This window comes from Centrocercus urophasianus, unplaced genomic scaffold, assembly GCF_019232065.1.
Source record: "Centrocercus urophasianus isolate 14NV4802_14NV808 unplaced genomic scaffold, USGS_Curo_1.0 seq_33, whole genome shotgun sequence".
NCBI lineage: Eukaryota > Metazoa > Chordata > Aves > Galliformes > Phasianidae > Centrocercus > Centrocercus urophasianus.
The window spans coordinates 8,744,499-8,771,059 of record NW_024884900.1 but is presented as its reverse complement, the minus strand read 5'-3'; the positions used below and the strand labels follow the sequence as shown (position 1 = coordinate 8,771,059).

Sequence of the window (26,561 nt, the reverse complement as noted above, 5' to 3'; positions counted from 1 at the left end):
TTCTCCACCTTAAGGTCCCGGAGCCAAGCATTCATTTCCACATCTCCTTCGTGTGGGATACGCACGAAGGGAACAAATCCCTGGCTTTATTTTTTGTGCAGAATCGGAGCCCGTCGCCAATGGGATCCAGATGTTTCGTGCCACCTGAGCTGACAAGCACACGGATGTCACCACACACCGCCACGCCACCATCTTGGAGTGACCTCAGCCCACGGTCTCACGGTTCAGCACAGCGATCCCCGCCTGCTGGAGAAGCGCATCCTGCAAGTGACAGCAGGCACAGCGCGGCTCCTCAGCGCTGACGGTGATGGGGACAGAAGCCTCCAGCAGCAGATGGAAGGCTGGCGGCGGGGACACCTTCCACCACCACAATTAGATCTGACAAAGCCCATCTGCCAGCGCCCTGAGCACTGGCAGGACCAAAGCGGAGCTGAGAAGCGTGAATGGTAGCACAGCAACATCCAAAGGATTCCTTTTTCTCCCCCACCCCCTCCAAAACATGCAGGCTTTTCCCAGTGCTAAATAATACGTGGCTTCCACTGATGACTGACAGCAACTGACTGCTCAATTAAAAGGGAATTTTACATTTTGGCCACTAGCTGTTAAGTCTCAAACTCCCCAGACTTTCTTGGAGTCCTCTCCATTGGCAAATGGTTTCTCTTAGAAGGCAGCAACAAATGCAGGGGAAACACCTCATGCATCTAAAGACATTGCAATCGTGTCTGTTTCATAAGTGCTAAAATTTATTACACGAGAGATGATGCAACAGCGAGTAAGAGAGCAAAATTCTACATTGAGTCCCTACTTTGCAATTCAGGACAACAGGAGGTTTTACTGCATTACGGAAGGCAAGGGAGAAAACCCAGAGACAACTCCAATGAGTCTTGTCACGTGTAAGTGAACAATCAGATATGATGCTGTAAGAAGGAACAATGAAATATATCTGTTTCTGTTCAATAAATTACTAAAACATCAGTCATAAACCTGCTGCATGGCTTTGAAAATCAAACTCATTAAACACCCAGGTAGCATTATCCCGATGCAAATGGAAGACAGGCATGAGTGCTCTGCAGCAAACAACTCTGTGCACATCCCATCTTTGGGACACATATTTACACGTACATCTCATATATTAATATATTTTAGTGCACCCTAGCCAGAGGGCAACCAGAAAGAGTATTATTCTGTGAGAAGGACAGGAGATGGGCTGGCTTCCCCTCTCAACTGAGCAAAGCCTGCGGCCACCCATTGGTCCCACATCCATGTGAAATGACTTTTCAAGACATTTCCCTTTTCTAGTTAGCCAGACACCAGGACTCCAAACTGAAGTCTCCCACAGTGGCTGGATTTGGTTCCCAAGATTCCTGCAGGTCAGATAAACCAGGTGAGATCGGCCCACTGTGTTAACAAGCCTTAAGTGACCTCAAGATGAAGAACTTCAGGCAAGCTGCCATTTACTGGTCTCTTGCCCTCCCTCTCCCTTCCCTACATCAACTTACGTCACTGCAGAAGCACACTGAGCAGGCAGGATAGATGTGTTCAAGCCTCAAAAAGAAAACTACATCACTACAGAGGTAAGGAGACTACCACTGTTCATGTCTTCATTCAGAGGCAAGGATGCCTTTAAAACAGACCCCAAAGCCTCCATGGGAGGGAAGCCTGAGCAGGACTTTCTCTCACATGACCAGCCCTCAGCCTCTTGCACACATCAGCACATCCATCCAACAGCAAAAAAAGTGGTGATGGAGTCCCCAAGGGGCTAGTGCCACGCTAGCAGCCTGCTGTGCAATGCTTGGGCTGCTGTGGGTTAATTCTTATGAGGCATGCATCCAAGAGACCCCAAAACAGTGGGGCTTTCCACTTGGGGTCTCCACAGAGGGGCTGGTGCAGCGCAGGGCTGGTTGAGCCAACAGCAGCAAGTGGGCACAATGGGGAGCAGACAATGGGAGCTCAGGATTCCTATTCAACTGTATTTCATGACATGACATCTGTTATGGGGGACTGGAGAGATCTACAGGATCTATCAGGGAGTCTCTGAGAGCTCTGTTTCTGCCAGACTCAACAAAGGGGATGCTGGATGCAGGAGCAAGAAAGGGAAAAGATACAATGCACCTAGCGAGACGCCACGCCGTTTAAACACAGCTTCTTCAAGGCTTGGTGACCTTTCCCTCTCACAAGCACGCACGTTTGCACGCTTGCCATGCAGATATATGCAGGGTCTCTTGACTTCAATCACAGTACAAACCTGGATGGGTCTTGGGAGCGCTTGGAGTCATCTGAGAAAACAGCATTTCCCTGCCAGTGAAATGCCGACAAGGATGCATGAGCTTATTACACTTACTTCAGCAGAAATAAGTGGCACCTTTTAGAGTGCTTGCCAGAAGAAAATTAGAGTTCTGACCCAATTTCACACAGCTGAAATCATCTGTGGGAGACTAATATACAATAAAAATAAAGACACAAATGCCCATTTCCCCCATGTCCTCTCCTAATAACACGAATAAAGCTCTGTTTTGATATTTTGTCCTTTCCAAAGGAGTCCAGACGGATTGGTCCAAGTCAGCCATCTTTCAGGTGAAACTCCTCTGACTTCTCCACTCTTCACTTGATGAAATTTTTAATTGTCCACCTCTGTCCTGTGCAGCTGCGAAGGATCAGATCGATGCCGGCCATTCCCCTGTTCTCCACCTCCAAGCAGCGCCCTGTTCCCTTGTTCAGGATGGCACCGTTCTAAAATTAAAGACATGGAGAAAACATCAAAAAGAATTCACGTGGGGATGCATGTGAAGGAAATCAGGACTGCATGCTGTGGGAGAGGCTGCGTCCCTGTGCACGGCTGGGAAGCGCACAGTGCTTTGTGGGGCGATAGTGAAACTGAAGCAATAAAATCATTTCCATAATAATCAGCAGGGTTGACTGGAGCAACCTTTGTCACTACCAGCCCACTGTATGGGACCGAGAGGCAGTGATGGCAGACCCAGAACACACCTGGATGAAATTCCAGCGCTTGTGAAGGCTGCTCTTGACCTTGTCGCAGTCGAGGAGCTGGGGGAAGCGGCTCTTCGTGTTGTCCACCAGGCAGCGGGTGTCGGGCAGGAGCGTCGTGGTCCCAAGGGCACCAAGGTGAAGGAACCCCTCCTTGGTGTACCGTGCAAGCTGGGATAGGGAGGAAGGGAAAAAGACCATCAGTATCCTTGAAGTATCACTTAAAAACAATAGGGAAGAAGACAATCATGGCAGAGGCCAAGGAAAAATCTATGAGGATGATGAAGAGAGAAAATAGAACTGATGAGGATAAAAGAATAACCCTTTCTCCAACCTTTCTCTCCTGTTAAGTTTATTTTGCAGACACAGGTGGGGAGGAGGGGAAGGGAGAGGAGGGGAGAGGGAAGGGGAGAGGGATGAGGGGGAGGGGAGAGGGGGGAGGGGAGAGGGGGGAAGGGGAAGGGAAGGGAAGGGTATTCTGAGCCTTAATGCCTTAAATCACAGGGCAGCCTCCTCCTGGCCTTGGTTCTTGGCTGGAGCCAGCTGGCACCAAGGCCACGCTTGCCCAGCGTGGCTGCTCATGTGCTTGCCAAGCCAGTGTTGCTTTGGACAGCAAGAAGCAATGCCACTGGTGCACCTGGGACAGCCCTCCCACAACCTCAACATTAGCCAAAGGGCAACATATCACTCACTTTGTTACCCAGGATGCAGGCCCAAACACCCCCCAAAGCTCAGCTGTGCAGCAAAGGCTCAGAACTACACCTGACCACTGCAATAGCACTGGCACATGCGTGCCATCCAGCCCTGGGTGCTGCAATGGATGCTGTGAGAGCCAGGCTTTGGGGGCTGGGGGTGTGGGAAGCAGCTGGCACTGTGATGGCACCACGCACAAAGGGCTCCTGCATCTGCAGTGTTCGAGAGACCCCACTACAATGTTTCCCTAAACATTTTTAAATTCAGGAGTGAAAAGGAGATGAATGACAGCGGCCTGCCTTTCATAGTTCAGGGGAAAGATATACACAGCTGCTTATTTAAATTATGAATCAATCCATTATCTAGCAGACAAATGAGGAGTATTCAGCACGTTAATTAACTGAGCATATCTGTGACCCAGATGTTTAAAAAGAGACAGTAAATCACACTGGGAGTATGGGTTATCTCTGTTAGAATAATTAAACACTGAAAATCAAGTTAAAACAATGTAAAAGGGTCTGACTTGAGCTAGTAACAGCAGATGCAGTGCTTGAATCTTGTTTTCCATCCCTCTATTTCTCCCTTTTATAGAGAGAGGGGTGCTGGATCCTCCTGCTGGCTCCACAGTGCCTCTCTCCCTTGAGATGCTGCTCAGTGCATTTTGCTCCCAGCTGCAGGAGGATTTGCACTTACAGCTCCCAGCAAGGGAGCTGCCCTCTGCACAAGGCAGCAACAACCTGAGAAGGAATCCCTGAGTACCACATAAGGCTCAGATTCACGTAATTTGTTTTCAGCAGTTTGATTTTCAAGGTGGTGCTTTCAGACTGACAATGCCTTTAGCCGTGCAATTCATTTGAACTGGTATCTGAGCACGAGCCCAGAGGATGGGACCACTTATCTTGACAGAAAAAGCATCTAGAGTCCCAAACAGGCAGCTCAAGTTACCCTCCTCCTCTGGTTCCTGACGTTTTTGCTACCATGCCCATAATTAGAGTGCTACACACTTTCTTCTCTTATGCTGTTCAGCAGTTTGTCCTCTGAAAAGCTGGCCCCATGCCCACCATGTTATCACCTAATGTGGTGGGAAATTAAGTAGAGCAAAAATCAAATCTCTCCCCGCAAAAGGAAAGGGGTGGGGGTTGCAGGGAGGCTAAATGAGCCGAAAAACAAACATGGATATTATGAAAAATGCATCAAGTGCATGTATTAGATGTGTCATCCACTACGTATAATAGCCAGATAAATAAAGCCCTGAACATGTGTCTGGATCGGGAGGCATATGAGATAGTCCCATGGGCTGCTCTAGAGAAGCTAACCAGCTCTTTTTATCTGGGTTTGCCTGAAAAGAGATGAGAAGTGTTACATCTGAAAGAGCAGCTCCAGACAGCTCATCACTCACAGCAGACTCGGGCCTTATTTAGAGGATGCTCCATCGTATCAATAAACCACACCTGTGCCATTGCCACAGAAACCTTGTGAGCAGTTGCAGCAATTCACCATCTCACCAACGAAGTAGTTGAAGCCAAGCTGCCTGCTTCAACGTGGCTGGCACAGCCCAAGGCAATCAGTGAGAGTTTGTTCTTCAGTTCCATGTGAAAGGTGAACGAGCCAGGGCTGATGCTTGATGCCTGATGGGCCCGCAGCACAAGAAGGATGCAGAGCTGTTGGAGCTGGTCCAGAGGAGGTCACAGAGTGCTGGAGCACCTCTTCTGTGATGAAAGGTTGAGGGAGATGGGATTGCTTAGCTTGGGGAAAAGAAGGCTCCAGAGAGACCTCGCTGTGTTCTTCCAGTACTTGAAAGGAGCTTACAGACAGGAGGGGAATCAACTGGGGGAGGGGTTGGAACTGGATAGTCTGTAAGGTCCTTTCCAACACAACCATTCTGTGGTTCTATAATTCTATGACATGTTGAGCACCTGAAGAAATTGCTCAGCCTCACACAGGACAGTAGACAAATCAGCAGACCAAGGGGCAGACCAGAGAAAAACAGTCTGAAAACACTAATGAGCTCGCCATTGAGAAGTGGTTAATCTTGATGAAGTCTTCTACAGCTGCAAGCAGCCCTCAGCCACATCCCCAGAGAGAAAAAAGGATTTGTTCCTGCAGCATTTTCCAAGCACATTTCCAAGTTTAGGCTACAAAAAGACAGCTTTGGATCTCCAGTTGAGTCACTGAGTCCTAAAAATAAGGGATGAAAAGCTCTGGGATCTCAAAATGAATCTTTATGCCATCAAAACAGATGTTGGGACTAAAAAAGGATGCTTTGGATGAGGATCTGGGTCCTAAATTGGCACTGCACACGTGCCCCATGCACTGCAAAGCAGTACCAACAATATCTCTTCTTTGATTATTTTTTCTGGCTGGCTGCATCTCAGGGATGGAAGAAAGTTAATTAGACATCTTAGCACCTGGGAAATAAAAGCCTTGATGACCTTCATTGACTGTATTGGAAAATAATTTAGGGTTGTTTAGCTTCCTTTCTTCAGTGAGCAGATCATCAATTAGCCACTGTTAAGTAAAGAGTACAGTATTTTCTCTTAACCCAATTTCATCTGATGTGCTGTTTTGTCATCCTTGACATCTCGGTGTCCCGGATGATCTCAGTATTAATGACTTTGTCCCCAGGTTCTGATGATTAAATGGGCAAAACATATTTTATCCTATAATTAAATGAAATGCTCTGCTGGGTGAACATTATCTTAAGTTTTATGGCATTATAGTGCTTTCTATCACATTAATACATCACCATCGTTCTGTCACTCCAATGAGGTATTACTATATTATTAGTGTGATACATCATTACAGCAAGGTTTTTTCATGATGTATTGCTTAAAAGATGAAGCCGTCAGGAAAAAGTCTAAAAGAGCACATTCAGTATAATTACAGGATAAAAGGATACTTCGTTATGAAATCTGATAATTATTTGACTTGGAAATGAATAAAAGCAGAAAGAATGAGAAGGTAAAGCGAAAACAGAAAAAAAGACAAAAAAACCAACAATTTCCCCATTATAGATTCTACAACAAAGGCGCTGCGAGAAAAAAAGCCAATAACTCAATCCACATTTGGCACCAGGCATGGGATCCACTGCACCCAACCACGTCAGTTTACACGCTACGCGGAATCATTGCAGTTGGAAAAGACCAGTGAGATGACCCAAGTCCCTCCGTGCCACATCCCCTGGAACACCTCCAGGGATGGTGATCCCAGCTGTGCCAATGCGCTGCCACTTTTTTGGAGAAGAAATTGGAGAAGAAACCTCCCTTGGTTTGCTTTCCTCGTGTTGTTAAAATGCCAACTGAGAGCATACACTTTACTAGCTGAGTTCAGCTGTGTGCTGAACTGCTGAACAACCCAACAGGAACTGCAAGTCCTTGTGCTTTATGTACATATATATATATATCTCCAGCAAGTGAGCTATTTGAACAAAGTGTTTACATCCCTTCTAATTATATTTCCGGTAATAAATTACAACGTGCAGCCCATTAATTAAACTGTAGCAGTGAAAGTCCAATTTCTTTTGTGCTGCGCCTGTGTTTCTGCAAAAGGCTGATTTCAAAGCTTCTGCACTCCCTGATAGCTACTTTTCAAGGAGTTAAAGCTAATTGCACATACGGCGAAACAAAAGAACTGCCAAGAACTGGCTCTCAGCTGGAGAGGGAAGAGACAACGTGAGATGGAAAAAGCAGGAAGAAAAACCTGTGCTGAGCTTGTGCAACAGGCAGCATTTTATTTCAGAGTATCAGGTTGGAAAAAGAAAACGTTGTTATGTTTAATCACAAAAGAAGCTGTGGAAAAAATAAGTAACCTGCTTTTAGTTGTTAGTCTTAAAGCCCGGGCTTAGCAGGCACTGTCAGACTTAATTCAGTTTCTCCTATTATAATGCACTCAGAGGTTGGAGTTTCCATCGGGGAAGTCCAATAGGTAGTTTGTGCCATTTAAGAAAAAGAAATCGTGCATTTATGCAACAGCTAGGTTATATTTAGCTGGGACTTGATAGGCCACGGTTGACTGATCTCTGTTTAAAGACAAGGATAAACCAAAGTGAGGTTTGTCTCTACCTCAGAGGACTCCCATGGCCTCAGCTCAGGTGGCTCCTGAAGTTTGCAGTTCAGCTTCAGATGAGCTTTGCAATTACTTAGTCCCAGTGAACCTGGAAAGCTGACAGTGACTGCACTGCGAAAATGGACTCCTTACACATTCCAGTCTTCCCATATATCTATCTCAATCCTCAGACAGTCACTAAGGCTGCCATGTCCTGCAGCTCTATGTCCGCACTCGGCTCCATCCCAGTCTTCAACTCACCCTCCTGCCTATCCTTAGCAGAAATTGTTCTGCAGAGGAAGAATTAAAAGAGACCAAAATCAAACGTCATCCTGGGAAGCTACCAGGAATGGGGAGACATGCTCCCAGGCCCTTGGGAACAGGTATCAGATTTTCCTATGGACTCCAAAATGAATTTCCCAGCTGAAAAGCAGCAATGGTAGTAACTGCATGAAGTCCTCCTCCTGTTCATGGGCAGTGCAAGCACCATGAAGGACCTGTCTGCAGTGTCCAATGAATTAAAGAAAATTCTGTTCTCCAGTTCTGTTCAAAAACCAACTTGAAGTCAGCAGACTGGCCACAGCACCTTCTGCATCAACTGGAAAACTGTGATGCTTGTAGTGGAAATCCACTCAACAAATCACCCCAAATACACTGGGAAAGCCTACTTTACAGTGGGCAGTTGCCTTCCCTGCCAGTTCTTTTCTGATTCATGGGAGAAAATTATCCAGGCAGTGTTTTATTATGCAAATACCTGCAGGCATTTAATGGGGGTGGTCTCGATTATGTAACATTGAACGTCTTAATGAATGCAAATGCAGTACTGAATTTTCTTTTGCAATGTGATGAAGAAGTTTCTCTCTCCCAGCCCACATAGAGACCACATCAGAGGTGCTGGGTGGGCTTATGAAGCTCTTGGGAGCTGTTTTCCACTGGCGGTGAGCATTTCTATGTAATACATGCATTTCTGGGACAAGCTGAAGCTCTGATGCAGCATTATTTCATGGCGTAGCATACCTGTCAAACAGCTTCACTAGGTTATGCAAAGGTGGGCTTTCCCTAGAAAGCTCAAAGACAGGCTGTTCTCCAGCAAATAAATACAGCTCTCTGCCTATGCCCTCCATATACCCAGCTCAGCATCCTAGCACAACTGGATGGGTTTGTCTCCCCTAACCTTATCCAAATCAGCTTCCTGTGTCAGACTCGTCCTCTTGGAAATGAAGAGCAGTTAACAGGACTTATCCCTCCATGCCAGGTGTCACGGGGCTGCTCCTGTGGAACATCTCACCTTCTTTTGAGAGAGCACAGATAAATGTCTTCAGACCAGACACTCAGCAATCTGACAGCAGTGAAGGTATGGTTTTGCCCAAGTTTCTAAGTACATTAGTGGATGAAATTCCTTCAGTAGAAAGGTGGCTGATGGCAATGGCAGCAGGGAAATGTTTCTTAGTTTGGTGGTGCCACAGACTTGCCAAAAGAGAAAAAGCAGTGGAAGAAACAGCCATGCTTCAGAGGAGCTTGTCTCATTCTAGAACTTATTATCTCCAAATCCTGCATCTTGGCTACATTTCCAGGATAGATGGCCACAGCATTTACATGGGAAATGGACACAAAAGCAGGAGGTTCAAGTCAGACAAACAGCATACCCTGGCAATGAACAACCAGGGTCTCAATGGATAGATCTGAAGTGCCAGTAGAGTAATTGCTGCTAAAATGGGGCTTTAGGGAGGCTAGGCATGATTTTGGTAACGAAGGAAAACCAAAAAAAACACATCATAAATTAAAAAAAAAAAACCACCACCACCACCACGTGAATGGTAAGACAGTTCCTCCACCTCCAGACCTAAGAGGAAACTTGTTATATTTTCTCCTTCAAGACTGGGTGGGAGAGCATCATTGTGCTAAGAGATCTGCATTCTGAGATGATGGCTAGTGGGCACACAGAAAGAGAAACAGGAAGGAAATCACACAATTTGGGCAAAATACTGAAGTGAGGATATGGGACAAGAGGAAGAACAGATGAGAAAAATTAAGTTAACCTGGAGCCTGCAGATCCTGGGAGTCCAGCTCAGAGTCTGCTGCTGGCTTTACAGATACCAGCAGCAACAGAGCGAGCACTGCCCCTGTTGTTTTCCAACCCTACTGCTACTGAGCCACTAGCATTCCTCTGCTGCTTGCTTTTCCAAACACTATCAAAGATAAAACTGCATGAAAGGCCAAAAAAATTCATCATCTCTAACTCTGAGTATTTGACACCTCCAATGATCCTCCAAAAGACAGAGTGTGAACCTTGTAATGATGAATTTTGATCCAGAATGAGCTTGAAATTAGGATAAGAAGCTTCTGGTTTGCTCCTAAAACTTTGGAGAGGCAAAGGAAGTGCTAGAAAACTAATACTGTCTAAAGCCCAGCCCTGCTGAAATGGCTGATTATCATCCCATCAAAAAGCAGTGTTTGTTTTCTTACCCCAACTGGTTCGTTTCTACTCCGTCACGTAAGAGAGAAAGAAAAAGTCTTAAAATGCTCTTGTTGTGTGTGTTCTGCTCTGCTCATTGGCCATTTGCTTTCAGAATTATTTACCCTTGCCTGGAAGATGTTTTCAAATTACGCTTTTACTCGCAGCTCTGCCGCAATTATGGTAATCCAGAAAATAGCTCTCAGAGTAGTTGGGAAAGCACATCTTTTATGTGATTTTTTTTTTTTTTTTTTAAACAAAAAGTCAGGCCTCGTGCACTTCAGAGTGAAGCCAACAGACGTGTTGCACATCCAGGCTCCATCCTCCATCCCTCCAGCACCTGCTCCCAGCACACGTGGGCTCCTCACCTGTGGTCCCCAGCCATGGCACGGGTACAATATTGCTGTGTGGTTCTCCTGCGGTCCCTGGTCAAGGCAGACATCTTTTGCCTTGTTGTTTCGAAGCTGTAAGAAATAAAGAGAGCGTGGTTAAACAGCCCTGCATCTTCAGACATCAGCAGGGGACTGGTATGCAGCCATGTCCCTGGCCATGGAAAGAACATGTGGTATTATATATCAATGGGCATAATCAGGCAGAGGAAAGTTTACTGTGCCATATGTTTTCTTTAAACATGGGCCTAACGATGACTATTTTTACATCATAATCACCAGTCAAAGGAGCCAGCTTCCCTGAACAGTGTTTTTATTTGGTCACACGTGGTAGCAGCAAATGTATTTTTAGACTGCTTTCAGCACATTGCCAGGAGCCTCAAATCAATGCGGAATCATTTCTATTTCATCAGAATCCCAAACTGTTCAACAACGAAAATGATGTCCAGATAGCACAAGGAAATCCTATGACCTGTCACAGGGATGCAGGAGGAGACACAGAGCTGGTGGCTTAAAAGACCCCCATTGGAGAGTGCTGGACTCATGCTACAAGCCAGGTCTGTGAAAGCAGAGATCCTCCCTCCAGTTTCATCAGATAGGTCAAGTAAAATGAAATACTGCCTTTAAAATATTGCTTGTTTGGGGGCAGCTGCCCTGAAGTTATTAAGTAAATCCAATAAGGAAACTTCCTTAAAATTGATGCCCATCTGGGGTGCTCAGGATGTGTTTCAAGGAGCCTTCTTGAACTGCCACCGTTCTGTGAGACCAATTGCAACAAAATATTGTTAGTTGCCTGTTTTTACATTCCCTGTACTGTCTCAAAGCCAAGAGAGATTGAATTAAGTCTCCTTGCTTTATCTCAGCCTTAAGCTGTTGTGACAATGTATTATATCCTACAGAGACCATGTAAGAAATTAGGCTGAGGTTAAGTCAAAGGGTTTTATAAAATGACTACATGTTTGCTGCATAATCCACGCACTCGATAGGCAACACACACAGTTTTGTGTCAACTCAGTAAATAATGTATTAAAATATTTTACCGTATGCAGTCTCCAAGATTAGAAACAGATCCCAACACAGGTTTTCACAAGCAACTGTGAACAGGTTTATAAACATTTACACAACTGCAGGGGAACAGTAAGGTCTGATTCACATTCAACTCCTTTGAGGCTACTTCTCATCAGAGCTTCACCAACTGTAAACACTTCCTGTCTCATCTAAGGATGTATCAGCTTTAATTACCTCGCCATATGCAACGGTGTTGTTGTATCTTCTCATTTCTGGATAAACGTGGTCCAGATACCACTGGAAATTTTTACACTTCAAGCTCTTCCTTAAGGCTTTTCTCTCGGAGACATCCCCGATGTCAATACCTGGATTCTGAAAAACAACAGACACAGCACATCACTGAAAAAAAAAAAAAAAAAGAGAAAACAAGTGCATTTCACTGATTTCACTATTTGTTCTAATCCACTTGGAAACTGCCAAAGGTTGAGTAACTTCACACAGAAGCTGTGCCAGGAAATTTTGGCAGGTGTGTTCAAGGCTGAAATCATCAGCAGAGAAGTCTGACTTGGGACAGAGGCTTCACAGCCACAGCAAAGGAGGCACTCACTTCTCTGACAGGGTTTGAAGGCATTCTCGCATTGGCCACCAGACACACTTTGGTCCTGGGAGGAAATATGAGAAGTGCAACGTGGCGCTGACAAAGCTTCCCATTAATCCCTTCTGCCTTTGGATCAGTCTGAAAGCGATGGAGTTTATCAAAAGGCACAAGGCCAAGCTATTTTTAAGAGATCTCACCTACCACTTAGGTACTGACATAGTGGATTTCCAGAAGAGCTTAACAGCAAATGTACATCAGGGTTAAAAGATGGCTGCATGCTCATTCCTGGGAAAGCAAAGCCCTGTCTGCACCAGGCACCAAAACCCTCACCCTTACATGATCTTTGAAGTTCCTTCCATCCCAAGCCATCCTATGATTGATTCTATGGAGACTCTTCCAGGAGGTACCTCAGAGGACAGGATGGTTAGAAAAAGTATAAAATAAATAATTTTTATTTTTCCAAAGGAAAAGATCTATGATTCAAATAGAAGAGAAGCAGATAGCTGAGAACAAAGGATAAAAACCACAGGAGAACAGAAAATGAACCTAAAAAAAAAAAAAAATAATCCTTTTTTGACAATTTGGACAAATACATGTTGAAAGAGTCTCCCTGGAGGAACACCACTGCTCATGCTGATCTAAAAGCACACAGAGCTGCAGCACCTGTCCCAGGGGGAATAAACTCACAGCAGCTGAAGAGAGCAGCCCCTCTTTAACCTTTTATTTCACTACAACATTTGGGGAACTAATGCAGCAACCAGGTGAAGGAAATCAAAGGCACAAAGCAGCCACTTCTCCTTCCTGCAAGTGTCTGGGTTTCTACTCTATTTTAGCTCCTGCTCTTTTCTCTTCCAGTGATCATTAACTACAGCTGGGAAAGCAATTTTCCATTACAATACTTGTAATGATCTCCTAATGAATTATTCACTCTGCTTTAGAGAAGACACCATTTTAATCTGTGACTGGTAGCTCACAGGTGAAATAAAGATGATTCAGTAGGTAGGACAGGCTGAGATCTGAATGGGTGAGCCTGGAATATTCGGCACCTGGTGTTGCATTAGGGGATGGTCAGGTGGGTTAGGAAAAGCTTCTGCACCAGAAGGTGGTGGGCACCTGAGCTGCCAGAGCTCAGGAAGCATTTGGACAATGCTCTCAGACAAACGGTTTGGATTTTGGGAAGGGGGTCCTGTGTGGAGCCAGCAGCTGGACTCGATGGGTCCTTTCCAATTTGGGATATGCTGTGACACATTGTCACTATGCTGCCTTTTCAGAGATGCATGGGACCCGTGCCCTCTTGCCACATGCTGGGTAAGCAGCATCACCTTCCATCCCTACTCATTTATTTCCTAACAAAAAAAAACCACAACACAGGGCTCCCCACCACTCCCAGAAGAGCAGACCAGCAGCATGGGCAGTTACCAACCTTTCCCAGTTACCCGTTATTCTCTGATGCAGTACAAAGATGTGACTACTAGGGCTCCAAATGCCAGGAAATCTCTCCAGATGTAACCTTTCCTCCAGCAGCAGCAGCTCCTGCTAATGCCTTTCAAAATGCCCTGAAGCACTGTGCTGCCAGAAGGCATGCTGCTGCAGCATGGAGCATGAACCTGGAGCAACTCTTAGCTGGGGCAGGATCTGTAAGGAGTCCTTATTTTCATCACCAAAAAGATGGCTCTATATTTACTTTGTTATTACATGGGGTCTTGGGCTTTGTGATTTAGACTTCACCTGCACAAAGACCAGAGATCAACAGCAGCTGTGGATGTATACAAAGTCCCCCTGCAGTTTATAGATCTTTGTGCAGAAGTGTAGGGAATCACCTACAGAGGTGTAGGATCTGTGCCCTGAGCATCCCACAGCTTCCTGAAGACACACCATCCTGCAACAAGGCAGGATTTACATGAAAAATAATATCAGATCTGGGAAAACCTGAACAATTCTGTATGGAAATAAATAATAACCATCAGAGTTACACAGTGTTCTTGGAGCACAAACATGGTGCTGCTGGGAGGGCATCTCCCCTTTGTGAGCCACAGCCTCTGATCCTTTACCACAGTTCCTAAGCACCGATGGCTTTATCCTTCCCAGCGCTGAGTTTGCCTGCACACGACATGGACCTGTGCAAACTGCAGGGCAAGCCCCAATGCCATTATTAATTTCCTCTGAAAGGAGGTTGCAGAGAGGTGGGGGTCGGCCTCTTCTCCCAGGTAACAGTGATAGGATAAGAGGTGATGGCTTTAAGTTGTACCAGGAAAGGTTCAGGTTGGATATAAGGAAAAATTTCTTCTACAAAAGGAGTGGTGGGGTCACCAACCCTGGAGGTGTTCCAGAACTGTGGGGATGTGGCACTGAGGGACGTGGGCAGTGGGCATGGTGGGATAGGATGGGGTTGGTGATCACAGAGGTCTTTTCCAACCTTAATGATACTCTGATTTTATGGTTCTACGACTCCATTTGAGGAACAGCGTAATGACATAAACTCATGCTGTTTAAACACTCAGTGGGGAGATAAACACTACGCTGCAGTTAATATTGAGAGGCTAAAATGAAAACACCTGATGGCAACTATAAGAATTCCCTTAAATTCTGCAAGTGCTGCAGCATCTCCATCAAAGCCGAAATAGCCCTGATGGCTTCCGTGGCTGAAGGGTGGGACAGAGGGTATTTAAGGCTCTTCTTCCCTTGGGAGCACCAAATCCTCTACAATTCAGCATTTTAACCCTGTGAAGCAAAAACTCAGGAGCAGGGCACAACGGCCATACCTCCAGAGGCAAGTTCCACGCGATGTACACATGGGACTTGTAGTCATCCATCCACACCTCGGCCACTCGCAGGGCGTTACGCTTGGTGTAGAAACCAATGTTGTTGTTGTAGGGCTTCTTCTTGCGTTCGATGTGGGCCACCCTGGAGCAGGGCAGGACTTCCATGCTACCACCACACAGCCACACCTGCAATGAAACCAGGCAGAAATCCCATCAGCAAAGGGTCTGTGAGCAAATTCAAGAGAAAGAAGGCTTTGTGGTTTCTGTAGCACACGGTATCTCATCATCTAGCTGCAAACAGAAACCTGCGGTCATGTTTGACCAGCTTGACCACTCTGCTCAGCACCGAGCCAGAGGGAGAAGTTAACCTGTGCCCACAGCAAAATGCACTCTGCATTTGGTGGGATGACGACTACATCATCCCACCATCAGCACCCTGTGGTATTACTGCGTTGCAGGATGGGGTGCTGAGTTTGCAGAGCTGCTTCTACTAAATAAAAAGGATTAGTGCCTGGAATAACTGAAACAATCGCAAGAGCTCCTTCTGCAGAAGGGATGACTCAGAGAAACATATGGCAGGGACAGATTTCTCCCACTTGAAAACATTTGTTCATTATTTTTCTTTCACATGCTGTTTAAAATTCCCTTAAATCACAGTTTACAAGTTAATAAAATATTTGGAGAGCTTCTTTTTCTCAGACACAAAGGGAATGTGCAGAATGACTCGCCATACCTGAGTTCTTCCCTGTTTGCCTTCACCAAGAAGTTATTTATCTTGAATATAAAAAATCCGTGGCAAGGACACCAGGCTCTGGGCAATCATTATTAACACATATGCCAGGCAGGCCTAATAATCCCAGTTTCACCTATTCTGCAGTTTGCTTTGCATTATCCTTTTGCACAGTTGTTGTAACACCCAGTGTTTCTGGGATCTCGTCCAGGCTCACCACCTTTAATCCCATCTGCGTTCCCTAAATGTTATCAACCTGCTCTCTCAGCACCACGAGGAGACTCCAAGCCCCCAATGCCTTACCAAAAACCAACCAAACTCACCCCATTTATCTCACAGGGATCAATAAAGGAGCCCAGGGTGAGCAGCACCACACAGGCATTTGGGCCACAGCTAGCTAAGGATAAGATATGTTATGCTCAAACCCCAAACATCTGCATCTTCCTGTGCTAATAACATCCAAACGACACAAAGGAGATATTAACAAAATCATGTTAGAAAAGGTGAATCAGTTCACTGCTCCGTCAGCTGCCCTTCGGAATGATGAAATGGCAATAGTTCAACTGTTTGGAGCTGCCAGTTCTGGGGAACCCCACATCTCCCCCAGTGCTGTGGAGCAGCGTGTGAGACTTCATCCTGATCTGACATCAAAAGAATCATTCTCAAAACTTTTAAGCCATCACGTAGTTAAATTGCCATCTTCCACCAAGCTTGCTTCGGGTAGTAAGAATGTAATTTTGTCTTTTGAGTTTTGTTTTAATAATTCACACGGTTTTATGCTAGACAGCTCCTCATACGTTGGAAATATCTGTACAAATCATCTTGAAATGCATATATTGTAATAAACAGAGAGCGCTGGAAACGGCAGTGACTATCTATGTATCCACAAGCCAGAGAGATCAATAAAACCCTAATTCTAAAAAGGCACTTCTTTGGGAAAGAAAAACAAAACAGATGCGTCTATCATCTCGTAAGTAAATCCACAATGTCATTACAGAGACAAAAATCGAACAGCTTCTACAACATTTCTGCTGGCAACAACAGGAACAAAGAGAACGTGGGGCTGTTACACAGGGAGGGGCTGTGTATTCAGTATTGCCACCCCCACTGAGCAGGGGAGAAGCTGTGGGCCCAGATGCCGCTTGTTCCCAGCGGCAGCGACTTCTTGAGCCTGCTGGCATGCAGGTGAGCAGGTCCTCAGATGCTCAGACCCCCAGCGCAGATTCCTTTCCGTTGTCAACAACTCCTTTGGGAACCTTCATTACTGCCCCTTTGAGCAACCTGCTGTTGCACCGAAGGTATGTAAGGAATAAGGAGACACTGAGAAGTAGGCTTTTCTTATTCATAGCAAATGAACCCCCAGTCCCTTTGGGTACTCCATCCGCTTCAACTCACAGCTTTAAATGGGCAATCAGTCCAGCATGGTTTTTTTTTTTCTGCCAGTTCCTTCAGGAATTGTCCATGTTTCTTAGCAGAAGTGTAATCAAGAGAAGCAGAATATCGAGACCGATGAAGAAACAAGTTCTTGTTCTAAATTAATTCATGTTTAGCCTCTTTAATTTGGCAGAATCTTTCACACTGCTTGCTACAATGGAACAAATAACCATTACACCCATTCATAAAACATGCATGGAGAGCGTGTAAAGACAACGTTTGAAGACTCGAGATGGAGTGTGTAATAGAGCAGGCTAAATATGAGGAACAAGTCACAAGTTTCCCCTTGTTTTCTGACATTCAAATTTCACCATGACTATTAGCTTGCCATTCATCCACCCGTAAAGAGAGGCTGAATTAAAAATAGAACATTCCCCTCCAGTAAATGACAGTGACTCAGTGACTGCTCCTCCACCCGTCTACACAAATGTACAGAATGATGCCTGGGGTGGTAAAAAAAACACTTAATACTAAATTCTAGTAAAGCACTTCCAGAGAAAGAAAGAGAAAACAAACCCATCGCCAGGAGAGCTTTGGTGTGTTTTCAATCACTGAGGCTGGAAAAGAGCTCTAAGATCATCCAGTCCACCCATCCATCTACCACCAATACCTCCCACTGATCTGCGTCCCCAAATGCCACATCCCTACGGTTCTGGGACACCTCCAGGGATGGTGACCACACCACCTCCTTGGGCAGCCTGCTCCAGCATCTCACCACTTTTTTGGGGAAGTTTTTCTTAATATCCAACCTCAACCTCCTCTGGTGCAACTTGAGGCCATCTCATTTTGTCCTTGGCGAGAGGAATGCAACTGTTGTCCGTTGTCTGACTGTTGTCCTTCGCAAAAGATGACTTTTTTAAGAATTCAACATGGAAAACCAGCAATTCTCAAGCAATGAAATTTTTGAATGCAGCTGAAACAGCATCAGCCATCTACTTTCTACAAGTGTTTGCCCATGTGGGAGGCAGCCCTTGGTTAGTGCAAAATCCCATCGCCTTGCTCTAGGGATGGAGTGACCCAGTTTTGCTCTCCCATCACCCTCAGGGAGCAGGAAGGTGTCACAGATGTGTGAAAGCATCGACAAAACAGCACGATGCTGACCTGCACTGGGACAGTGCAAAGGGGGAACAATTTGGCATGGTGCAATGCAGCAGTAGAGATTCCAGGGAGGTGCAGGGTCTTCTCTTGTGCATGAGCATGAAAATACATTACAATATTCAGGGTAAGGCATTCCCCCCACCTCCCAGGCAAGGCACCAGCATCTGCCCTGCCATCAGCCTGCAGGTCTTATGCAAAATCAGAGCTGTTTTCACACTGCTCACGTGGAGCATTTTAATGTGTCTCCATTCCTAATGATGGCTGGGATGTCAGTAGGCGCAGTGCTTGGGGGAATGGCAAGAAGCACATGTCCTCCACTGCTACTGCCCTGCTGGTTAGGGAGGGAGGATGGGCAAGAGTGTGCGAAGTGCAGCACGCAGACAGCCCTCTGTGCTGGTAATAGAGACAGCAAGAAAACCCCCATTTCACTTGACCACCTTACTGCAGTGATCACAGAAACAATTTTCCAAGTGGTATGCAGTTAGGAACAATTACTGTCCACGATCCCCTTTGCCCTCCAAAATTCACTGCAACCATCAATTTGCTTTGCTCCTGCCTGCCAAAAGCAGCAATTACCCTCCAAGAGCATTATTTAAGAAACAAAAGGACTTCTGACAATCTGCCTGCCATCACTGGAGCCAGCCAGGTGGAAAAGGGAGCCCCAAAGGAGCTGTGCCTGCAGGAATCATAGCGTCATAGAATCACTAAGGTTGGAAAAGACCTAATCTAGTCCAACCATAAAGGAGGGTACTGAGAACCTGTCCTGTGCTACACCAGCCTCAGGGCATCGCCTGCCCTCCCCTGCGGGCTCAAGAATTATCACGTCTCGAGGTTTGCTAGAAGGTTCTGTTGCTAGAATGGGACCAAACCCAATTTAATGCATACTAAGAAAAGGTTGGTACTGCCCCGAAACAGCACCTTCTCCTCTCTTATCATTTGCATGCACGTGAGAAAAAATATCCCATTGCTTGGGCATTGTCTTACATAATGCTGTATGTGCCCCTCACCCACGGGACATCATTAATAATCATCATAACAAAAAGTCAGAAGGGATAGCAGCTATCTGGGGTCCTGAACGTGGCATTCTAGCTGCAGCTCTCCAAGACTTCCATAATGCACACTGACAGCTCCCATTACAGGATCCTGACTTTCCTTGCTTATAACTTTGGCAAATTTTAAGTATTCAGACTGAAATATATCCTAGAACAGCTCGAGCCTGCCTGTAGTTAATGCAAAGAGACATCATGTCTAATGGTGTCAGGGTGAGTCTGCAAGGTAAACTTCTAATCTCCGAATGTATTGTGACAGAAGGATGCAGGGAAAAATGCTCCTAACTTTCATTACACAACTCCAGTCTTTTCCAGCTGATAAGTTCATTTCTAAGGTGATTAGCAAAACTGTACCTTAATTAGCAACAGATTTCCCATTTAACAGTTTTGCTTTATCTTCACCCTCCTCCCTTCTTTCAAAAGCAACTTCTTTAGTTGAGGGAAAAACACAATTACCCAGGGCAGCTAAAATAATAAGAACACATCAGAACAAAGACCTAAATAATGAAACTGAGAAATAGCAAAAAATTTAATAATAATAATAAAAAAAAAGATGGCAAAGAAATACTGATTTCTGCACAAGCTCCCTTCTATAGCTCTGAGATACGGCCTCTCTCTCCAAATTATTCCTTTTGTCAAAGGAAGCAACACTTTCCCCAACGCATTTCTTGCTACATGGCTGAGGCATGTAGCCTCAGTTTGTCCTTTGTGTTCCCATTTTGGCTCCTATGCCCTTATGCCAACATGACAGCGCTGCAGAAGAAGGGTCAGCAATGAGATGAAGAAGAACCCTTGCACCCAAAGTTGCAAGACTCTCATAAGCAGCAAGCTGGGTAATGCTTTATAGACGTAAATATCTATCTATAGGTTATATGCCATATCATCACTGATGTGCTGCTGTGAACACCACTATCTAACTGTAAAAATCACAGCAAGAACTGGAGAAGAAATGTTCAGTTAAATAACTTGAAAATGAGTTAAGAAGTCAATGGGGGAGAAAGGGAGAGGGAAATAAAACAACGTTTTCTTTCTATGGCAGAAGAATGCAGCATTCACAATCTCTGAAGGTGCACACAAGCTCTCCTTGAAAAGGGGTTGCTGTCTTTTAGTTCTTTTAGGCTGGGCATGTGGATTTTCACAGATCCCATTGGAGGAGAGGATTTACCTAACAGCAGTGAACTTTCATGGGCACTGTGCTGCAGCCATCCAGCAAAGGTGCAGCGTTGTACCTACAGACCAACAACCACTCGCTGCCTTTGGAAAAAGGCAACTCCGTGTGAGCAGGGACTGATGGATCATAGAATCATGGAATGGCCTGGGTTGAAAAGGAGCACAGTGCTCATCCAGTTCCAACCCCCTGCTGTGTGCAGGTCACCAACCAGCAGCCCAGGCTGCCCAGATCCACATCCAGCCTGGCCTCGAATGCCTGCAGGGATGGGGCATCCACAGCCTCCTTGGGCAGCCTGTTCCAGTGCCTCACCACCCTCTGGGTGAAAGACTTCCTCCTAAGGAATCCTCTTGAATGTCATGACTTTGGACAGGTTCCTGTCTTTGCTGTACCAGACCCGGACTAGAAACATCCACATTATCTTGTGTCCAAACTCCCCAGCTTCTCTGCTGAGACCACTAAATGCATTCCTGTTATCATGGCCATTTAGAAATGCCAAACAGAAGCAGAACCCAGGTGCCAAATTCACTCCGCAAATCCTAACCTACAGCAACACGATGTAACAGTGACGGATTCCATCCTCTTAGCTCTGCGTGGAACATAAACAGTTTAACATTTGACATATTGGAGATGCTAGAATAAAGCAAGCTTCACGTCAACGCGAAGTAGAGATTTCTCTGTGCTGCCACAGTTCAAGGAGAATGAGACATCCACACTGTAATTGTGTTTGCTCAAACTTGAGGCTTTTCCAATGAAAAATTTATGCTGTGCTCCTCCAACAAATCTAACAAAACCTGTCCTACATTGTGCATCATTGCTGGGTACAATGGGCATTGATCTGGCTTCATCACCAGATAAGGTACGTAAGAATGGGTGCGAGGGGAGGCTGTGTTTCAAGCACTCACAGGAGGATTAGCTGGAAGGCATGTGTCCCCAGCCTCCTGGCTCAGAAGAACTGTGGAAAAAGACCACTTTGTCTCTCAGCACACCAGGACGGGTACTTCAATTACTTTAAAACTACAGCAACTGGGGTTACCGTAGCGCTGTCAGTTTAACATTTCTAAAAGTAATTTTTCAAAAGAAGAGGAAGGGAGTATGCCTGTTGAATCTGCAGGGATGCCCTCTCACCTATATCCCAGCCTTGGCCGGAGCCCAGCTTTGTGCCACCGGCTCCTGTTGGCTGAGCTTGGCATCGTCTCATTGCTCTACAGCACCAGATACACAAGATGTTAACCAGGCACTGGATTACCACTCTTAATGTGAGTCGTGGAGCACGAAGCCCTGGCTCTGAAGTGGTTTGCAGCTATCGTGTTATAAATCTGTGTCTTTCGTAATACATTCAGTGTGAAAATTCCTCAGAGCGCTGATGCTATCTGATCAGTTTTGGCAGCACGACAGGGACCTGATTATGTTGTAATAGCATAACGCAAAGATTATTACAGAGACCCATAAAAGACGAGTGCCTAAAACTAGCATCAACAATACCTGTAAGCCCTTTTGGAAGGCAACGATCACGTTGGGCTTTACACCCTTGTAAGACACGAACTACCGGCAGGATTTGACCCTAATCTACTTGGAGGTTGCTCATTTTTGTTTTTTATTGCCGGTAACGTACCAAAAGCATCTTGATCACATTCTCTTATTACCACTTTTGTCAAAGCTGTAAAAATAAAGCAGCATAAACAGTTGAAGGGAATTTTGATGTATTTTTCATGCATGGAAAGCCGTTAGAGAAAATTATCCTCAGACAGTTCTCTGGACTAACAGAACTCCACATGGGGAGCAGCAGGAGAAGGGGGAAGGTGTCATGGAGCAGTTTAACTATAAGAGGCAGTTCTGAAACAGAATTATTTATGCAGAGAGAGGCAATGCATGCTGGAGCTGACAGCTCACCGAGCTCCTTCCAGTCATCTTAACTCCAGCATATCACGACTGCGGCTTCTGTGATCGGTAATTATAGATATCCTCTCATCAGACGCTGATGGGGAAGGAACTGAAAGGAAGCCGAGCTCCGACATAGATACTTGTAGATGGCTAGGATTTAATGCAACTCAGATGATCCTCTCTGCAGAAAATTGCTCGAGCAACTCATCAAAAAGAACAGCTAATGAGTTTAAAACTAGAATACGGAACTGAGGGAGGAAACGTATGCAGTGTCTGCTATTTGGTGTGAACGCCCATACACACATGTACAGACACACAAGGCATGTCCTGCCTTGTCAGAGCTCTAACCCAGACTGACAACGCTTTCTGGGCTCTCAGATGTTTTTGCTATGGACTTTCTCATTCATTAGGTTTAGAAAGAATGCCAAACATCAGCACTGAAACAGACTGTCAGGTTTCCCTGAGGCTTCTACCCTCAGTTTTTGATTCTGTTCCTATTAGGATGGGCTTCAAAGGGCTCTGTCTGTCCCTGATGCAGAGCCCCCCACACCCAGACACCGGGAATCTCCAAAGGGGTGGGGGGGAATCCATTGGGACCACAGGAATTTACATTCCTCTGAAAAATGCTTTACAAACCTTAGCACTGTATTTTAGTTGAACCCCAGAAACAAAGAATGATAGAATCACAGAACTATGGAATAGCCAGAGTTGGAAGGGACCCACAAAGATCACCAAATCCAACTCCTGGCTCCACACAGGACCACCCAAACCCTATGTCTGAGAGCAGTGCCCAAACTCTCCTTGCGCTTTGATCACAGAGGGCCGTGCCCACTGCCCTGGGGAGCTGTGCCATGCCTAACACCCTTTGGTGCAGAAATCAGACCGTCATTTCAGTAGTTAGCTATGAGCAGCTCATGTAGGGCAAGCAAAATTTGTAAGCTAGCTATAATTTTAGAGGGGAAAAGCCAGCTGCCTGTGTTACTGAGGTCCGTGGGCTATTGCATGCTACTGCTCAGCGCATTCCCCCTCACGGCACCACGTATGCTGCAGACTTAATGTGTGCAAGTTTGAAATCTGAAAATAAGGTCCAAACCAGATGGTTAGAGACTGGGGCTGCTCTGTCATATTTTTGCCATTCACTCTGCCATCTGCTTATTTTCTAAGGCAATGCTAAAATCTCATCTTCGTCTTGTGCTTTGAAATAATGAATACTTTGCAACTCAAAGCAAGTGTGAAAGTTTAAAGCCCGAGCAATTGCTGTGGCTCTGAAGCTATCATCAGCAAAACTGCTGATAACTGACTGTCACAGACAGCCTTCGACCTCCACTAAAACACTCCCTTTAAATTCTGGCACATGTGCAGGTGAAGCATTGCGCAAAGGCTCTCGAAGAAGAAAAGCCTCCTACCAGCTGCTCATCAGCACCATCGTCTGTTCAACACCACTCCTTCAAGGCTGGCCAACTCTGGAACCATTTCCCTTCGGTACAGATAAGCCACTGAGCCGGAGCTGTGATTTTTAGCTGTGATTTTGGAAGCCCTGGCATGGGGACAGCAGTGAGGATGGTAACAGCAGTGCAGCTGCTTGATGTAGACATGAGCTACTCCAAGAGCATGAAATTATTTTGGTGCTCGTCCACCTGGACTCAATTCTTTCATCTTTAAAGGTTTCCACTGCAAGTGGCCTCTGGGCTTGCATTCATGGTTAGATGTCAGTTTACTAAAGACCACAGCATTCCCCTGTTATGGGAGCACATTGGGTGCATGGTCTCTGGCTTCAGAGGACTTGAACTTACTCAGAGCAGCCAGCACCAGCCTTCAACTCCCTCACTAAAACCACAGCCACGAAGACAGGGGCTGTGTGGTGAGTGGGGACAGACTTGGACAGGAGAGAAATAAAAATGGATCCAATGCAGAGTGGGGCTTTCTCCCCACACAGCATTGCCTAAAAACAGAGCTGCATTCCTGTTTTTATTAATACAAATCTTAATTAATGCTGTCTCTGTAGAAGCTAACCCTGATCAAAGCCTTGTTTGGTTATGGAGTCCTGCAGAGACAGCACGTGTTTGAACTGTTGAGGGTGATCCAACCCACTGGAACAGTCACATCTTCATGGGAAGACATGAGATTGCATTATTCATGCCCAGAAGAGCAGCAGCAAGCCTCTCCCAGGATGGCCACACACCTCAGATGTGCTCATGTCCCACCACTGCAGCAGGGAAGTGTTTTTTGTGGCTGCTCAGAAAGCACGCCGCTTCACGTTAATTCCTCTTATAACACACGTTGAAAATTGTTCCATTGGTCTGCGGGACCAAATTTCCACAGCAGCAATCAAAATGGTTTTGAAAGATGACCTTGGCTGCTTGCACAACCCACCAGCTTGATACACTCCATCAGCTTGCTCCTCCTCTTCCCAAATCCCAGGCACAAAGCTTCTGCCGCATCTCTATGTCCCTCGGGGTCTGGTCACAGCACGGACACCACAGAGCATGACCACTAATGATTTTTCATGCAGCAAACACCAGCTGTGCTCGTTATATTGCACCCCGTCAGTGCAACGTAACAGCAGTGAGACACCAATGAAACGGCAGCTCCGCATTGCCTCCGGGTGACTTTGGTGATGTGCGGCTGCTGTGTGACAGAAGGGAGATGGGCTGCTCTAGCAGGGTGTCCCTTGGGTCACATTCCCAGGAGGGATGGCTGGATAGTCCTCCACACTGTTGCAGTGTCTGCCCGCTGCCCTGAACTCTGACTGCACACACACACACACAAAGCTCTCTGCTGTAAATCAATCCAGCGTACGGCTGCACTTGATGGGTCCGTGCGAGAGCTTCATGAAAAAGATAAAACGCAGACTACACAGCCACTTTGATGCTTAGATTTTTTTCTTTATACTTGTGAAAACCCTGAAATATCCCCAATTCTTTGTTTTACCCCTGCACACGTACATATAATGTAATCCTGGAAGTATTTTGGCAGGGTAGAGAGAAGAGCTGGAGCTTCTCCATCCTATGGCACCAGTTGATCAGGTGTGTGGCTGCAAGCTCTCCATGGCTGCAGTCCTCTGTGTGCACCCTTACACAGAGCTCTTGCCCAGTAACTATTTTCCTTTAACTATCTGTACTTCCATGAACAGGAAAACATACCCTCCTTATACTCATCTCACCCAGCCAGGATGCACAATGGGAGCACCCAGCACTGGGACACAGAGGCTGAGGAGCCTCTGACCTCCATCCTGGGCTGGGGAGGCCCATGAGCAAGTTGATCCAGTCTTGAAGCTCAGCCAGCATTGAGTTGAAGTAGATGACAGCCCTCAAGAAGTCTAAGTCTGAATTATTCTGCAACTCCTGTGCAGAGATGCTTAAGACAGATGTACAGAGATCCCTGTGAGGATATCACTAGGCTAGGGTAGAAAAGTTGTGAATTATCATCTTGGCTCTTCCACCGAGCAGCCTGACAAGTTACTTCTGTGCTATCTACCCTAGTTCTCCCCTTCCACTAACTGTGTGGTCTAACCAGACAAGTGACACATCTAACCAGATGTCGTGAGGTGGGAGCTGTAACAATATGTGGATGGCTCCTTGTGCTATACTGGTCCCTTCAAGATACTGGAAAACAAGGAATAACTTTGCACAGTACGAATCCTCAGGCTATTTTAAAGTTAAGTATCTATACAATGGTGTTTTTCAAATGTTTCTCACCCCTGAGCAATTTCAGATTTTCCAGTTGAGGAAAAGAGACCTTCAGGAACTTCTCCAAGTTCAATTATCATATAAGCATATAAGAACTTTTGTCTCCTACCTGCTTGCAAACAGTACCTCAACAGCTGATGTCCACGAGGAGCAGACAAAAAATCTGGTCTGAGATGTCTTCTAGGTTCCTTAGTCCATAGAGAAGATGGGAACATTCATTGTGTGATTCAGCTAGACCAGACAGCTAAGCACAGGTGAGACGAATCAGAGCCTACCTTCCTCCTCCTCCATACAGCATGAAGGATGTTAACTGCAGCTGGGTCAATAAGAACAACAAGTTGGTGGGAAGGAAGAGATGATTAGGAATCTTTTATAGGTCTCCACTTAAGTCGATCAAAGATGTGCAGTAAATTTAAAAATGAGAAGCTGAGTTGATAGAGAAGAAGAGAGGCAAAGCGAGCACATTGCCATGTATTACAGAATACGCCTTCAGCAACTGAGATGTGTAATAAAAGCCCTGTCTTTCTGAACAGCCCTTTCTCAGGAGTGAATCCCTGCACTGAACAACCTCATCC

The 26,561-nt window shown here is 45.8% G+C and overlaps 1 protein-coding gene across 1 annotated transcript in view; it reads right to left on the bottom strand.

Annotated features, from left to right (window-relative positions):
* Positions 1-423: 423 nt before the first annotated feature.
* The window catches only part of GALNT17 (polypeptide N-acetylgalactosaminyltransferase 17), a 181,108-nt gene continuing 154,970 nt past the window's right edge, over positions 424-26,561 (bottom strand). The window contains exons 7-11 of the mRNA XM_042830074.1: positions 14,935-15,120; positions 11,809-11,946; positions 10,546-10,641; positions 2,989-3,156; positions 424-2,730 (exon numbers count right to left, since the gene is read on the bottom strand). Coding sequence (XP_042686008.1) covers positions 2,602-2,730; positions 2,989-3,156; positions 10,546-10,641; positions 11,809-11,946; positions 14,935-15,120 — 717 coding nt within the window. The 3' untranslated portion in view covers positions 424-2,601. The remainder of the gene's footprint in view (positions 2,731-2,988; positions 3,157-10,545; positions 10,642-11,808; positions 11,947-14,934; positions 15,121-26,561) is intronic.